Below are 13,994 nucleotides of genomic sequence, written 5' to 3'. Positions count from 1 at the left end.
GATGATTTTAACTTTCCACATATTGACTGGGACTCCTATACGTTAAAAGGACTAGATGGAATAGAGTTTGTCAGATGTGTTCAGGGAAGTTTTCTTAATCAGTACATAGAAGTCCTAACGAGAGAGTGTACGATACTTGATCTACTATCAGGGAGTGAGATAGGGCAAGTGAACACTTTGCATCTGCAAATCACAATGCCATCAGTTTCAATGTAAATATGCAAAAAGATAGGTCTGGTCCACAGGTTGAGATTCTAAGTCAGAGAAAGGCCAAGTTTGATGACATCAGAAAGGATCTGTCAAGTGTATTTTGGGACAGGGTATTTTCTGGCAAAGATGTACTTGGTAAGTGGGAAGCCTTCAAAAGTGAAATTTTGAGAGTATAAAGCTTGTATGTGCCTGTCAGAATAAAAGGTAAAGATAACAGGTGTTAGGTACCTTGGTTTTCAAGAGATATTCAGGCCTTGGTTAAGGAAAGTAATTAGTTGCATTGCAGGAACAAATGAGGTACTTATTGAGTATAAGAAATGCAAGAGAACACTTAAGAAATAAATCAGGAAGGCTAAATGAAGTCATGAGGTTGCCTTAGCATACAAGTGAAAGAGAATCCCAAGAGATTGTACAGATATGAGAACAAAATGATTGCAAGGGACAAAATTGGTCCTCTTGAAGATCAAAATGATAATCCATGTGTGGAGCCAAAAGAGATGGGGAAAATCTTAAATGCATTTTTTGCATCTGTATTTAGTCAGGAAACAGACACAGAGTCTATCAGGCAAAACAGCGTCAATTTCATGGACTTATTCAGATTACAAAGGAGGAAGTTTTTGCTGTCTTGAGACAGATTAGGATGGATAAATTCCCAGGACCTGGCAAGGTGTTCGCACAGAACCTGCGGGAGGCAAGTGCAAAAATTGTCGGGACCCCAACAGAGATACTTAAATCATCCTTAGCGGCAGGTGAGGTATCAGAGGATTGGAGGATAGCCAGTTGTTCTGCTGTTTAAGAAAGGCTCTAAAATTAAACCAGGAAATTATAGCGCAGTGAGCCTGACATCAATAGTGGGAAAGTTATTGGAAGGTATTCTAAGGGACTGGATATATGAGTATTTGCATAGACGTGGACTGATTAAGGATAGTCAGCATAGCTTCATGTATATTAGGTTATATCTAACCAATCTTAAGAGTTTATTGAAGAAATTAACAGGAAAGTTGAGGAAGGCAAGGCAGTGGATGTTGTCTACATGGACTTCAGCAAGGCATTTGACAAGGTCCCGCATGGGATATTGGTCAAGAATGTTCAGTTGCTCGCCATTCAAGGTGAGGTGGTAATTTGGGTTAGGCATTGACTTCTTGGGAAAAGCCAGAGAGTGGTAGTAGATGGTTGCCTCTGTGACTAGTGGAGTCCCACAGGAACTGGTGCTGGGTCTGTTGCTGTTTGTCATATATATCATCAATCTGAATGATAATGTGGTTAACTGGATTAACAAACAATCAATGACACCACATTGGGAGTGTAATAGACGGCAAGGAAGACTGTATGGCTTGCAGGTGGATGTGGACCAGTTGGTAAAAAGGGATGAAAAATAGCTGATGGAATTTAATGAAGACAAGTGTGAGGTGTTGCAGTTCAGTAGAACCAACCAGGGTAGGTCTTACACAGTGATTACTAGGGCACTGAGGAGTGCAATAATACAAGGGGATTTGGAAATACAGGTCCATAATTCATAGAAAGAGTTGATAGTGTTGTAAAGAAAACTTCTGGCACTTTGGTTTTCATAAATCAGTATTGAGTACAGGAGATGGGGTGTTACGTTGAAGTTTTCTAAGACATTGCTGAGGCCTAATTTGGAGTATTGTGTGCAGATTTGGTCACCTACCTACAGAAATTAGTATAGAGAAAACTTACAAGGATGTTGTCAGGTCTGGAGTACCTGAATTATATGGAAAGATTAAATAGTTTAGCATTTTATTCCTTGGGTAGTAGAAGACTGAGGGGAGATTTGATAGAGGTATACAAAATTATGAGGAGTATAGATAGGGTAAATGCAAGCAAGCTTTTTCCATTGAGGTTGGGTGGAACTACAACTAGAGATCATGGGTTAAGGGTGAAAAGTGAGAAGTTTAAGGGGAACATGAGGGGAAACTTCTTCATTCAGAGGGTCATGAGAGTGTGCATCGAGCTGCCTGCGTAAGTGGTGCATGCAAGATCGATTTCAATGTTTAAGAGAAGTGTGGACAGCTACATAGATGGTAGGGGTATGGAGGGTTATGGTCCCAGTTTAAATGTCTCGGCACAGACTAGATGGCTGTACTTTTCTATGATTAGCTCTGTATTTTGTATTCAACTGGAAGAATATGCACCATTGTGGAATGTATGGCTAACAATGTTATTAATTAAACCAAGGTGGACCACATCAACTCTTCACATGCACATCTTTTGGTTCTGGCCTGTAGATATATTACAGCTTCAGTTGCAAATGAAGGAATGTTCAATGTCCACAACCAAATCCAACAAGAAAGAAGCTAACTGGTTGATCTATGTGCATCTTCTCCTCTTTGTGGCTAAAGTACCAAGGGCAGAAATTAATCCTTACTATGCCTGGAGCTTTGGGCCCCAACTCGACCACTACACCAAACCTCAGAAAGCAGCCACTAACACTCTTCTGCCTCCCGCCTGACCTGCTGTGTAGTTTTTGTGTTTAGTTCGGATTCCTGAGTTCATGATACGTCATTTTCTGAATGGTTCCTAGGATGTGTTTCTGCTACTTTTGGAAACAAAACTTCCATCAAAATGCATTATGTTATAAATCTGTTAATTCAGTTTCTCTAGCAGTTGTGAGCTGAGATGGGAAAAGTTAATTCCAGATTGTCAGGATAACTGAGTTTTGGGTAATTGGTTTAATTATTAGTGTTAAATAGTTAATTTTATATTGCTGCAGGACTCTTAATTTTTAGCAAAAGAGAAAAATATAGATTTGAGTCCATACTTGAACTCAGCTCAGGATGAAGCCAAACTGAAATGATCAAAGCTTCTCACCTCTTTATATTGACTAACACGCCTCTATACTCAGTTTAGATACTAAAGGGTTTAGATACTTTAGGGTTTTGTCTGAAACATTGCCTCTGCCTCCAGAGACACTGCCTGACCCACTGTGTTCCTACAGCAGTTAGATTTTTTTTAATAATGAACTTACCAAAATTACAATTTCTATGAAATGTTCACATTAATCTGTTGTCTTTTATTGTACTTAAGTATCTTTTTTTTCTTTGTAGGTACACAGAGAAGTGATACCAGCACACACAGTTTATGCCTTGAATATAGAAAGGATATTGGCTAGACTCTGGCACCCAAGCCATGAGGAGTTAGAGCAGGATAAAATCCATCGACAAAGACTGGCAGTCAAAGAGGGCCTTGTTTGTTGACTGGTTGCAGCCAATTCTGGAGCTCAGAACATGCTTTGCATTGGCTGTTAAAGAATAAGATAACTGCTGATCTAAGTTAGATCCCTCATCAACGGTCATGTTGTGTCTATACCATCAATGGATAATCCCTGCACTAGGAAGCATTATTGCCTGTAGCTAATGACAAATGTGACTTTAAATAATGGACAATGTTACTTAAATTTGACAGCTTTGATAAAATATTCATAATAAATTTTATAGCTGTGTGTTTCCCTTCCTCTATTAAGCAGCTGCATTGCTGTTATGCATTCCAAAAAATTGGTATGGCCAAATTTGCTTTGAGTAATCTGATTTGAGGTTGCAAAGTGTGATATTTGTGTACTAATTCCCTACTCATATATTTCCTTGCAACAGAGAAGGTGATCATTTGATTCAAGTCAGTTGTGACCATCAGATAAATCCTATTGCCCCATTTATTTCCCTCTAACGTATTCTTTGTGACATGCTCATTAACATATCCTGATTCACCCACCAGCCACCTACTCAAAGGGTAATTTATAGTTTGGCAAGTAACCAAACAACCAGTGTGTCTTTGGGATGTGACAGGAAACCATGCAAAAAGGCAGAAAGTGTGAGGTCTACACAGAGCGCACCTGAGGTTTGGATTGAACGTAGGTTGCCGGAAGCATGACACACTTGTACTTCCTGCAGCACCACTCTGCCAGCCTATGGATTAATTCTAAAGTAAGCTGGTTTAGTATTTTGCTAAAGGTTAGAATGTCACACAAGAAACTAAGCAAGCATTTGCTAAAAGTTTGCAAAGTACTTAAAGGCCTGATTGGTTTCCCTTTTGTGCATAACACCTGCCAACTAATGTAAAATAACTTTACTAGGTAGATCCTGATTCCTTGTGCAAGTTTAATTAAAGGAAAATACCATTATCAATGGGCAAAATGTCTTAAGTGCATGTTTACCAATGCATTGTAATAACAACATTGAATAAGTTTATTTTTGTATGATAAAAATTGAGATTTAATCTGTATAATACAGGTTCTTTTGTATACAAGTTTTTTTTTACATTTGTTTTACATGTTTGTGTATTTATAATTTTATTTTGTAGTTGATCTGGAAAAATGCTGTAGTCGATTCATTTAAATATCAATAAAACCAGATGTCATTTAGCTTATGTTGAAAAATTTACAAGTATTAATCTCTGAATTTTGAGTATACAACTCGAAATTGATTTTAAAAATTGTCTAAAATCCTTGGAGGGTTGCGAATGTTGTTCCTTTATTCAAGAAAGGGAGTAGAGATAGCCTAGGAAATTATAGATCAGTGAGTCTTACCTCAGTGGTTGGTAAGTTGATGGAGAAGATCCTGAGAGGCAGGATTTGTGAACATTTGGAGAGGTATAATATGATTAGGAGTAGTCAGAATGGATTTGTCAAGGACAGGTCGTGCCTTAGGAGCCTGGTTGAATTTTCTGAGGATGTGACAAAAACACTTTGATGAAGGAAGAGTAGTAGATGTGGTGTATATGGATTTCAGCAAGGCGTTTGATCAGGTACCCCATGCAAGGCTTATTGAGAAGGTAAAGAGGCATGGGATCCAAGGGAACATTGCTTTGTGGATCCAGAACTGGCTTGCCCACAGAAGGCAGAGAGTGGTTGTAGACTGGTCATATTCTGCATGGAGGTCAGTCACCAGTGGGGTGCCTCAGGGTTCTGTTCTGGGACCCCTACTCTTTGTGATTTTTATAAATGACCTGGATGAGGAAGTGGAGGGATGGGTTAGTAAGTTTGCTGATGACACAAAGGTTGGGGTGTTGTGGATAGTGTGGAGGGCTGTCAGAGGTTACAGCGAGACATTGATAGGATGCAAAACTGGGCTGAGAAGTTGCAGATGGAGTTCAACTCAGGTAAGTGTGAAGTGGTTCATTTTGGTAGGTCAAATATGATGGCAGAATATAGTATTAATGGTAAGACTCTTGGCAGTGTGGAGGACCAGAGGGATCTTGGGGATCGAGTCCATAGGACGCTCAAAGCAGCTGTGCAGATTGACTCTGTGGTTAAGCAGGCGTACGGTATATTGGCCTTCATTAATCATGGAATTGAATTTAGGAGCCGAGAGGTAATGTTGCAGCTATATAGGATCCTGGTCAGACCCCACTTGGAGTACTGTGCTCAGTTCTGGTCGCCTCACTACAGGAGGGATGTGGAAACCATAGAAAGGGTGCAGAGGAGATTTACAACGATGTTGCCTGGATTGGGGAGCATGCCTTATGAGAATAGGTTGAGTGAACTCGGCCTTTTCTCCTTGGATCGACGGAGGATGAGAGGTGACCTGACAGAGGTGTATAAGATGATGAGAGGCATTGATCGTGTGGATAGTCAGAGGCTTTTTCCCAGGTCTGAAATGGTTGCCACAAGAGGACACAGGTTAAAGGTGCTGGGGAGTAGGTACAGAGGAGATGTCAGGAGTAGGTTTTTTAACTCAGCAAGTGGTGAGTGCGTGGAATGGGTTGCCGGCAATGGTGGTGGAGGCGGATACAATAGGGTCATTTAAGAGACTTCTAGATAGGTTCATGGAACTTAGTAAAACAGAGGGCTGTAGGTAAGCCTAGTAATTTCTAAGGTAGGGACATGTTTGGCACAACTTTGTGGGCCGAAGGGCCTGTATTGTGCTGTAGGTTTTTTATGTTTCTATACAACACAGTTGTGCAAAACCATTATTCTTACATGCTTGGATCAACCTACAGTTTGGTTATATAATCAGCTCCGTCACACCATTGCACTATATTTTAAGTTGATAGATTGCTTATCCTACATCCAGAACTGGATGAACAGAAATTTTTTTCCAATTTGCTCGGAAAACCAAATTTGGTTCCTGCCTGTTTATAGCAGCTAGTTCCATTCCTCTCCACTTTGGAGCTGAGTTGGTCTCTTCCCAACCTTGATATCCTGTTTGATTCTGAAATGAGGTTTAGACCTCAATTTGTGCCATCACAAAGTCATCTACTTCCACATCTGATTCTTTGCCTCACTCAGATCCCCTCATACTTTTCATTATCTCTAAACTTAATTATACAAACATGTCTCCATGGATCTTCCCCATTTTACACCATAGCAATCTGAAGGCTATCTGAACTCTGCTGCCCCAAATCTGTACTCACGCCAGGTTCTGTTCATCTGTCACATCTTAGCACAATAACTGCCAATTCACAAACAAGAGAAAATCTGCAGATGCTGGAAATCCAAGCAACAGGCACAAAATGCTGGAAGAACTCAGCAGGTCAGACAGCATCTATGGAAAAAGTACAGTCGACGTTTCTGCCGAAACCCTTCTGCAGGACTGGAGTAAAAATGCTGAGGAGTAGATTTAAAGGATGGGGAGGGGGGGAGGGATGAGACAAACACCAGGAAATAGGTGAAACCTGGAGGGGGAGGGATGAAGTAAAGATCCGGGAAGCTGGTTAAAGAGACAGAAGGCCATGGAAGAAAGAAAAAGTGGGGAAGAGCACCAGGAGGTGATGGGCGGATAAGGAGATATCATAGGAGAGGGGCAAGGGGATGGGAAATGGTGAAAGGGGGTTGGGTTTGGGGGCATTGAGAAATCTATGTTCATGCCATTAGGTTGGACGCTACCCAAACGGAATATGAGGTTTTGTTCTTCCAGCCTAAGTGTGGCCTCATCTCGGCAGTGGAGGAGGCCATGGGTGGGCATATCGAAATGGGAATGGGAAGTAGGAAATAAGACGGGCGGCCTCTGGGAGATCCCGCTTGTTCTGGTGGATGGAGCTTGGATGCTTGGCGAAGCGGTCTCCGAATCTACGTCGGGTCTTACCAATATACTGGAGGCCACGCCGGAGCACCGAACACAGTAAATGACGTTAACCAACTCACGGGTGAATTGTCGCCTCACCTGGAAGGACTGTTTAGAGCCTGAATGGTAGTGAAGGAAGAGGTGTAGGGGCAGGTCTGGCACTTGTTCCGCTTGCAAGGATTAGTGCCAAGAGTGAGATCAGTGGCGAGGGGCAAATCGACAATAGAGTCGCGTAGGAGGTGAATTCTGCGGAAAGCTGAACGTGGGCGGGAGGGAAAGATATGTTTGGCGGGGGAGGGATTCCGTTGGAGGTGGCAGAAGTTCCGGAGAATTATGAGCTGGACGAGAAGGCTGGTGGGGTGGTAGGTGAGAACAAGAGGAACCCTATCCCTGGCAGGGTGGGGCGAAGGTGGGGTAGGGTGCGTGAAATGGAAGAGGTGCGGTTAAGGGCAGCGCTGATGGTGGAGGAAGGGAAGCCCCCTTCTTTGAAAAAGGATGACAGCATTCTAGAATGAAAAACCTCGTCCTGGGAGCAGATGCGGCGGAGAGGGAGGAATTGAGAGAAGGGGATGGCACTTTTACAAGTAACGGGGTGGGACAAGGAATAGTCCAGATAGCCATGAGAGTCTGTAGGCTTATAGTAGACATCGGTAGATAAGCTGTCTCCAGTGACAGAGACAGAAGGATCTAGAAAGGGGAGGGAGGTGTCGGAAATGGACCAGGTTAATTTGTGGGCAGGGTGGAAGTTGGAGGCAAAGTGGGTGAAATCGACGAATTCAGCACGGGTGCAGGCAGCAGCGCCAATGCAACCGTTGGTGTAGTGTAAGAAGAGTGCGAGACGGTCACCAGTGCAGGCTTGGAACATAGACTGTTCCACGTGGCCGACAAACAGCAAGGTATAGCTGGGCTCCATGCGAGTGCCCATGGCTACCCTTTTTCTTTGAAGGAAGTGGGAGGAGCCAAAAGAGAAGTGAGGAGTGTTCTGCTAGGTGGAGGAGAGTGGTGGTGGAGGGAACTGGTTAGGTCTGGTGTCCAGAAAGAAGTGGACAGCTTTGAGGCATTCCTGGTGGGGGATGGATGTGCAGATGGACATCTATAGTAAAAATAAGTTGATGGAGGCCAGGGAACTTGAAATCCTTGAAAAGATCAAGAGCGTGTCAGGTGTCACGGATGAGGTAGGAAGGGACGAAACTGGTGGGGATAAAACAGAGCTGAGGAATGCAGATATGAGTTCAATGGGGCAGGAACAAGCTGAAACAATGGGTCTACTTGGGCAAGCAGGTTTGTGGATCTTCCGTAGGAGGGAGAAACGGGAGGTACAGGGTTCGGGAACTATTAGGTTGGTGGCGGTGGATGGGAGATCCACAGAGTTAATAAGACTGGTGATGGTGGGGGAGGCAATGGCTAGGTGTTCCTTAGTGGGGTCCTGTTCAAGGGGTAAGTAAGAAGAGGTGTCTGAGAGTTAGTGTTGGGCTTCAGCAAGGTAGAGGTCAGTACGCCAGACTACTATGGCACCTCCCTTATCTGCGGGTTTGATGATGAGGTTAGGATTGGTGCAGAGGGAGTGGTGAGCCGAGCGTTCGGAAGGAGTGAGATCGGAATTGGAAAGAGGAGTATTAAGAGTCTAGACAGTTAATGTTCCGTCGGCATCTGGCAATGAAAAGGTCCAAAGCAGCCAGAAGACCAAGGTGGGGTGTCCAGGAAGAGAAGGAGGGGTCAGCGGTGCGGGGCGGAGAGTGCTTGCCAAAGAAATCGGCCCGGAGACGGAGGCGGGCGGCTGCGCCGTACTGGCTGAGGTGTGGGCGCAGAGGAATAAACGTGGGACAAACAATACCTGTCGGTTAAGTTGCATCTTGATTTTAAAATGATCATCTTCACAAATCCTAACGTGTTTTTTAAAAAAATATTATGTTTGCTTATGACATAGAGGACACAATCAGAGCTAGGCTATCAGTCTTGTTCCAAAGCCCTGCTTCTTTTACTGAAAATTGTTCACGCTCAGATGTTCATCAATTCCTGTCAATTCTCCTGCCACCCGCCTACACTACAGGTAGCACATTAGTCATTTAAAGCTCTGGTATATGTTTGGGGTAAGATAGAAAACAGGAGCAGACAGGAAACCAGGCTAGTTACAGAGCAGACATGTAGATTTCACACAGCATCAGATCACGATCCAACCTCTCACGGGAGCCATCTCACAGCATGAGCTGCTACATCACCACACCATCCACTGTGTTGTCCCTCCCTGACCTCATACCAGGGTGGACAGGCCTCCTGCCACAAGTCACACGACTTTTTATCTGCATTTTCTTTTTGCTCTCAAGTTTTCTTTAATTGTGAAATGGATCATCGCAAAGTCATCGGTGCAAGGACCTGAAACTTTGTGATTCAGTTTGTGGTTGCATTTGATATTGGTTACTTCACAGATGGGGGCTTGCCTTCTGCATGAAAACTGATGTCTCCTTTTCACTTGCATTTCTTTTACATTCAATGATATAATTGCTATCTGCAAAATTAACGTAGACTAATAATACTGGACTTACGAGCAGTGAGCACCGTCTATTATACACATCCTCCGCTTTGCGGGGACATTGCAAACACACCATGTATTCACTAGAATTCCGAATATATTCTGACTGCAACCATCTCAAGGTATTGTACTGCAATGTTGCAAGCCATGTGCATGACAGATCTTGTGCATGAAATATAGAATGCTGGCATACAAGTGCCCCAAATGCTTTGGTCTTTATTGCTAGGGATTGGAGTTCAACAATGGGAAAGTACTGTTTCAATTATACAGCATATTAGTAAAGCTGCACCTAGAATACTGCACGTTCATCATCTCCTCATTTATACAAAGAATATATTAGCGTTTAAGGCAGCGCAGAAGAGATTGGTGTGACAGGGCTGTACTATTGCGAATGGCTAAACATGTTACATTTATTTGGTGAATGAGAGTCAAATATCTGCAGATGCTGGAATTATGAAAAACACCTGGCTTGATACAGGCTTCAACCTGGAACACTGAAATACACCTTTCCTGCCACAGATGCTGCTTAACCTGTGGAGTTCTTCCAGCATTCTGGTTCGTGATCTACAAATGTGACCGAGAGTGTCAAGCTCTTTCCATTCAAGAGTTAATGAGACAACATTGCATGTTGAAGTTCATGTTTATTATCATCTGAGTCATCACACAACCAAACGAAGTGTTCCTCCAGACCACGGTGTACCCACAAAACCTGTATCACTCACACCATATAAAAGAAAATATTACCGAATATTACCGTGAATCAGTTAAAGAATTGAAAATGCCTACAGTGCACAGTACAGGTAAACAGTGAACCGCTCGCTGTCCTGGTGACGAGACCTCAGTGGTGGCAGGGCATTCATTAGTCTCACAGCCTGAGGGAAGAAGTTGTTACCCAGTCTGGCAGTCCTAGTCCTGATGCTTCCGTACCTTCATCATGACTGAGGTGGGTCTAAGAGATTGTGGGATGGCTGGTACATATCCTCCACAATGCTTTGGGCCCATGTCTACAACGCTTCTGGTAAATGTGACAAATGTGGGGGAGGGGAATGGGAGGGAGACCCCGATGATCTAAATGGCGGTTTTCACTATCCTCTGTTGGGTATTCTGGTCTGATGCCTTGCAGCTTCTGCAGCACACAGTGATGCAGCCAGACAGGGCACTCTAGAATGGGAGCGGGGAGCCTTGCACGCCTCGATCGCCCCAGTAAGTGTTGACACTGTTGTGCCATCTTGACTAATGAGCAGGTGCTCTGGGTCTTGCTTAGGTCGTCCGTTATGTGCACACCAAGGAACTTTGCGCTCTTCACTTTCCACGGCAATGCCATTGATGTGCAATGGAGAGTGGTCGACACGCGCCTTCCTGAAGTGCACAATCATCCCTTTTGTCGTGTCCACGTTGAGACTCAGGGTGTAGTTTACATAGGACTTCAAGCAGATGGTTGAAAGAAAGGGTTTTTATAGGCAACATGAGAAAGGCAAGATAAACTAGTTGGAACTGTCATGGGGGGGTGGGGTGCTGGTGGCGGACCCAAATGCAAGACACAGACACTGAAGCACTAGGAACAGGACTAGGCATGACAACGCAGCAAGGGAAGAGGGGAAGAAATGACGCTGGACATTGACACAGGCCCTGGACAAGACAAGGATTCAGGGCCTGGGCTAGGACTTGGACAAGAGACATAGGACCTGGACGTGGAACTAGGAACAAAGAGCCTGACAAGGAACTCCGGAACCAAAGCCTGGACAAGGACCCAGAACCTGGGTCTTGGTTGGGACTTGGAACCTGGGTTTTGATTCGGAACTGGAACCTGGGTCTAAGCTAGGACTCGTGACTAGGATCTTGGCAAGGATTGGACGTGGCTACAGAACAGAATGTGGAACTCCTGCACAGGATGAGGCACATGGACAGGACAAGAACATGAAGCCTTGACTTGGTCGAGGGAGACAGGAACGCAGAGCCTTGGTAATCTTGAGGGACAGGAACATGGAACACAGAGCCGGGACCCCTCCTTGGAAACAGGATGTAGGGCCAGGACTGTTACGTACCCCTGGGGTTCCTTTTTGCTGTGGACTGTCACTTTAAGGCACAAGAAAGAACTGAGACTAACTTTTGGATTTCTGCTGAGAGAGAGAGGGGCAGAGACTGCCTTTCAGCTCGTGTTTACACTTTTACAAGGACACTGACTGCTGCTGTCAGCTTTTGGGTTTCCATGGAAAGAGAGAGAGAGCACCAAGCAGCTTGTAATTCGCCATGGTGACCGAGGGCGGCGTTATTTGATGGACAATCGATGTTATGGTTTCTCTGCAGCGTGTTTACTTTTACAAGGACAGCTACAGACACAGAGAAACACATGCTCGGAGTCAAGATGGATTCAATTAATGAAAGACACCAGTGAGTGAGGTCCTGGGGTGTGTTGAGATCAATCCTGAGTATTGATAAATGACTCTTACAAGTTTTCTGCTACTGAAACGAGTTTGCAGGGAGATAGAAGGGAGGAGCTACTTGATGGAGAGCTGGTGTTCAGTGTGGTGAGATAAATAGAAGGTCAGCTGATAGATTAGAAACATAGAAACATAGAAAATAGGTGCAGGGGTAGGCCATTTGGCCCTTCGAGCCTCCACCGCCATTCAGTATGATAATAGCTGATCATCCAACTCAGAACCCTGTACCACCCTTCCCTCCATACCCCCTGATCCCTTTAGCCACAAGGGCCATATCTAATTCCCTCTTAAATATAGCCAATGAACTGGCCTCAAGTGTTTCCTGTGGCAGAGAATTCCGCAGATTCACTACTCTCTGTGTGAAGAAGTTTTTCCTCATCTCGGTCCTAAAAGGCTTCCCCTTTATCCTCAAACAGTGACCCCTCATTCTGGGCTTCCCCAACATCGGGAACAATCTTCCTGCATCTAGCCTGTCCAATCCCTTTAGGATTTTATACGTTTCAATAAGATCCCCCCTCAATCTTCTAAACTCCAAGGAGTATAAACCTAGTTGATCCAGTCTTTCATCATATGAAAGTCCTGCCATCCCAGGAATCAATCTGGTGAACCTTCTTTGTACTCCCTCTATGGCAAGGATGTCTTTCCTCAGATTAGGGGACCAAAACTGCACACAATACTCCAGGTGTGGTCTCACCAAGGCTTTGTACAACTGCAGTAGTACCTCCCTGCTCCTGTACTCGAATCCTCTTGCTATGAATGCCAGCATACCATTCGCCTTTTTCACCGCCTGCTGTACCTGCATGCCCACTTTCAATGACTGATGTATAATGACACCCAGGTCTTGTTGCACTTCCCCTTTTCCTAATTGGCTACCATTCAGATAATAATCTGTTTTCCTGTTTTTGCCACCAAAGTGGACAACCTCACATTTATCCACATTAAATTGCATCTACCATGAATTTGTCCACTCACCTAACATATCCAAGTCACCCTGCACCCTCTTAGCATCCTCCTCACAGCTAACACTGCCGCCCAGCTTCGTGTCATCCGCAAACTTGGAGATGCTGCATTTAATTCCCTCATCTAAGTCATTAATATATATTGTAAACAACTGGGATCCCAGCACTGAGCCTTGCGGTACCCTACTAGTCACTGCCTGCCACTCTGAAAAGGTCCCATTTATTCCCAGTCTTTGCTTCCTGTCTGCCAACCAATTCTCTATCCACATCAATATCTTACCCCCAATACCGTGTGCTTTAAGTTTGCACACTAATCTCCTGTGTGGGACCTTGACAGACACATGGTTTTGGACACTGGATGAGCTTTGTTGTGCCCGCAGAAAGGTGGGTTTTTGGAGGATCGGTCAGGAGAATCGATCAGTGGCTCTCGCAATGTGGAGAAGGTGTGACTGGTGGGGAGTCATTCGTGTGTTCAACCCTCGCCTGGGTTGATAATTCCACCACAGAAGAACAGTCCCCTTTTGTTGTGGTCACATTCGGTGACTTTAAAGGAAGAGAAGAGAGGAGAGAAAGTTTGAAACAGGAGAAACCTAGTGACAAAGAGGTCACTGTTTGGACTCTCTCTCTGAGTAGCCCGTAAGGGTGAATTTGATTCCATTCGAATACAAAAGTGTGGTTGTTGCATAGTTAATCCACAAGAGTGGGTTCTCTGGTGTGGGGAGTACATTTGTGAATACTGTTTGTGCGTACCCTTGTTTGGGTGTGGTATTTCACCGAAGAAAGGCATCCCTGTGGCAAATCATTGTTGGAGTTATTTCGTATGTCTTGGAACTGGATA

General features: G+C 44.3%; 1 protein-coding gene across 7 annotated transcripts in view; it reads left to right on the top strand.

The window, feature by feature from the left end:
• tada1 (transcriptional adaptor 1) overlaps positions 1–4,569 on the top strand; it is a 104,186-nt gene extending 99,617 nt beyond the window's left edge. For all 7 annotated transcript variants that reach the window (XM_072274278.1, XM_072274275.1, XM_072274279.1 and 4 more), the window contains one exon: positions 3,276–4,569. In XM_072274278.1, coding sequence (XP_072130379.1) covers positions 3,276–3,425 — 150 coding nt within the window. In that variant the 3' untranslated portion in view covers positions 3,426–4,569. The remainder of the gene's footprint in view (positions 1–3,275) is intronic.
• The last annotated feature ends 9,425 nt before the right edge of the window (positions 4,570–13,994 follow it).

The sequence above is a fragment of the Mobula birostris genome, chromosome 12 (assembly GCF_030028105.1).
Source record: "Mobula birostris isolate sMobBir1 chromosome 12, sMobBir1.hap1, whole genome shotgun sequence".
Classification (NCBI taxonomy): Eukaryota; Metazoa; Chordata; class Chondrichthyes; order Myliobatiformes; family Myliobatidae; genus Mobula; species Mobula birostris.
This window is presented reverse-complemented; position numbering and strand designations above follow the sequence as displayed.